The sequence below is a fragment of the Trichechus manatus genome, unplaced genomic scaffold (assembly GCF_000243295.1).
Source record: "Trichechus manatus latirostris isolate Lorelei unplaced genomic scaffold, TriManLat1.0 scaffold00011, whole genome shotgun sequence".
Taxonomy (NCBI): Eukaryota; Metazoa; Chordata; class Mammalia; order Sirenia; family Trichechidae; genus Trichechus; species Trichechus manatus.
This window is the reverse complement of record NW_004443947.1, coordinates 7,649,415-7,652,249: the sequence shown is the minus strand read 5'-3', so window position 1 is coordinate 7,652,249 and position 2,835 is coordinate 7,649,415. Positions and strand designations below refer to the sequence as shown.

General features: G+C 45.5%; 1 protein-coding gene across 1 annotated transcript in view; it reads right to left on the bottom strand.

Annotated features, from left to right (window-relative positions):
- Positions 1-2,835, bottom strand: part of STK10 (serine/threonine kinase 10) — a 168,022-nt gene that overhangs the window by 16,635 nt on the left and 148,552 nt on the right. The window contains exons 14-15 of the mRNA XM_004371195.2: positions 2,183-2,312; positions 137-261 (exon numbers count right to left, since the gene is read on the bottom strand). Of these exons, the coding sequence (XP_004371252.1) occupies positions 137-261; positions 2,183-2,312 (255 nt within the window). The remainder of the gene's footprint in view (positions 1-136; positions 262-2,182; positions 2,313-2,835) is intronic.

Genomic DNA, 2,835 nt, shown 5'->3' with positions numbered 1-2,835 from the left:
ATGGCTTCACCATAGCCACAATGGCACCTCTGCGGGGGCACAGACAATACCCAAGACCCCTCATCACGATGCAGCCTCATGGCTTATCCAGGTCTCCTTGGTGGCAGACCCCACCACCCTGCTTCGGGAGCCTCACCTTCTCATGCTTGCGCAGGAGCTCATGCCGCTGCAGGAAGTACTGGTCTTTGAGCTGCTGCTTCACCAGCTGATGTCTCTCCTGTAGGTGGTGCTCCTCCATCTCCCACAGGGCTGCCTCCCGGTCTGCAGAGGACCCATCACCAGGTGAGGCACTGACCAGCCAGAACACAGAAGGGCCCTCTCCTCGCCAGACCTCCTCACTCTGCAGCTGATAACCTGCTCAGCTCAGAGGAATCACTACATACCTGCTATCTCATTACTGTGTTTGCTGATCTGACTGGGACAACTCCTAGAAACTTCTTTCAAATTTATGACAGCTCTCAGCAGTGTGGTATAGCAGACAGTGTCCAGAGTCACAAGCCAGAGAAATTGAAATCGAGGCTGGAACCCAGCTCCATTGCTGTGCTTTAGGATGGGTAAATAACCTCTCTAGGCCTCAGCTTCCAATTCTGCCAAATGGACATAACCATAACACGGAGGGGGGAATGTCCTTGGGAGACGTTTTAAAGTACAATCTATACTGCACCTCTCCTTTTCCAATGGGGCAAGTGGGAATGGCTCAGGCAGAGAAGACAGGGTGGCCTCTTGTCACTATTTCCTTCTCCTTTGAAAAATGGGTGAGAAGATCCTTGTTCCCTGGGTGTCCCATACATGTGCTATGGAGACAATGAGATCTGGTGTTTTATTACAGTAGTCCCTGTTAGCCAACCCTTGTGCACAGCAACAGGGCAGGGGAGCTGGTGTCAGATTGAGAACCTCATGCTTTGCAAGATACACAGCCAGTCATGCTTGGCTTGCTACTGAAGTTCAGTGTATTTCAGCTTATTCCTGTTCTGTGAAAACTGGTATCATTATGGTGCAACAGAACAGTGATTTTGTCTTCCAAACAAAAAACAGAACCACAGTCTAATAAGCAGGGTGGTTCTTAGGACACTATGGGATGGAAAAATGGAAATGAGGGCTTTCCTGAAACATCTGTACTCTACCCAGGATATCTGAACATCGAAGACTCTGTTTTGCTGGTCTACACCAAATAAGGGGTTTACGCTGTTTAACTGCACTGACCATCAAAGCACTGGATGAGACATTTGGAGGGGTTAAGAGTGTGGCCTCAAGATGAGATCTTCACTCAAGGTTCAGCTCTACCACTCATTAATTGTGTAACCTTGGCCAAAGAATATGAACCCTCCAAACCTCAGTTTTCTCATCTACAAAATGGGGATAAAAACAAGACCTGCCTTACAGGGTTAAGGTGAGGATTCAATGAGATTAAGGTACGGAAATTGGCTGGCACACGGCCTGGCAGAGCTGCTGTTCAATACGCGATAGCTGGTACGATGCAGCTCTTCACATTCCCTTCTCCCCCTCAACCCATTAACCCAGCTCACTTATTTATAATTTCTACTCACTCTACTTCTCCTCCTTTCTTGTTTTCCTTGCCGTACTATATTGACTAAGACCTCTGGAATAATGCTAAATAATGTTCGTGGTGGGGGCACTGGTAGTTCAGTGGCAGAATTCTCACCTTCCATGTGGGAGACCCAGGTTCCATTCCTGGCCAATGTACCTCATGCACAGCCACCACCCATCTGTCAGTGGAGGCTTGGGTGTTGTTATGATTTTGAACAGGTTTCAATGGAGTTTCCAGACTAAGAAAGACTAGGAAGAAAGGTGTGGATATCTACAGCCAAAAATCACCAAATGAAAACCCTATGGATCATAAAGACCCAATCTTCGAATGATCCTGGGGATGGTGCAGGACTGGGTAGCATTTAGTTCCATTGTGCGTGGTGTTGCTATGAGTCAGCAGCTGACTTGATGGCAGCGAACAACAATAACAATAACAAGTGTTGGTGATAACTGCTATCCTTGCCTCATTCCTGAATTCAGTGGGTTTTTTTCTAACATTTCACCACTAAGGATGCTTAGTTTTTAGAATGGAGGGGACCTAGCAGTTCTTTCTTGCCCACCCACTTCCAAAGCCTAGGATGTCCATTCATGGAGATTCTGGGTCAAGAGGACGCCCCCCACTCAGGGCACCCACCTCGAAGGAGCTCCTGCTTCCTATTGAGACACTCGCGCTCCTTATCACAGATCTCCCGCCTGTTCTCGGCAGTGATCCTCTTCATCGCCAGCTCCAGGTCCTCCTTCTGCTTGGCTAGAAACTCCTGGTCCTGTAGGGGAGAGGTGGAGGGCAGACCTTTACCCAGTGCTGGCTTTGATGTCTCAGCTCTTCTCTCTTATTATAGAAGAAAAGCCATATGATTAGTAAGGAAAACTTGGGAAATAAAAAAAAAGGAAATATATAGAGGAGAAATTAAGTGAGACTTAGAGACAGCTCAGCAGATTGCAACTTGTGGGTCTTATTTGGATCCTGATTCAAACAACAAATTGAAGGAAAAAAAAAAAGATGCCGTTCATGAGATCATTGGAAGCTTGAACACTGACTTGACTGCAAATATGATGCTATTAACCAATTATTGTTATGTTGTTCAATTCTTAGCTATATTTATGATATTATGATTTTTTTTTTTAGAGCTACACACTAAAAATAGTTACAGGTAAAATGATACTATATCTGAGATTTGCTTCAAAATAATAAGATGGGATGGGGTAGGGAGTTGCTAATTATTAAGACTGGGTGACAGGCATATGGGGTTCATTATAATATTACATCTATTTATGTCTTTTTTTTTA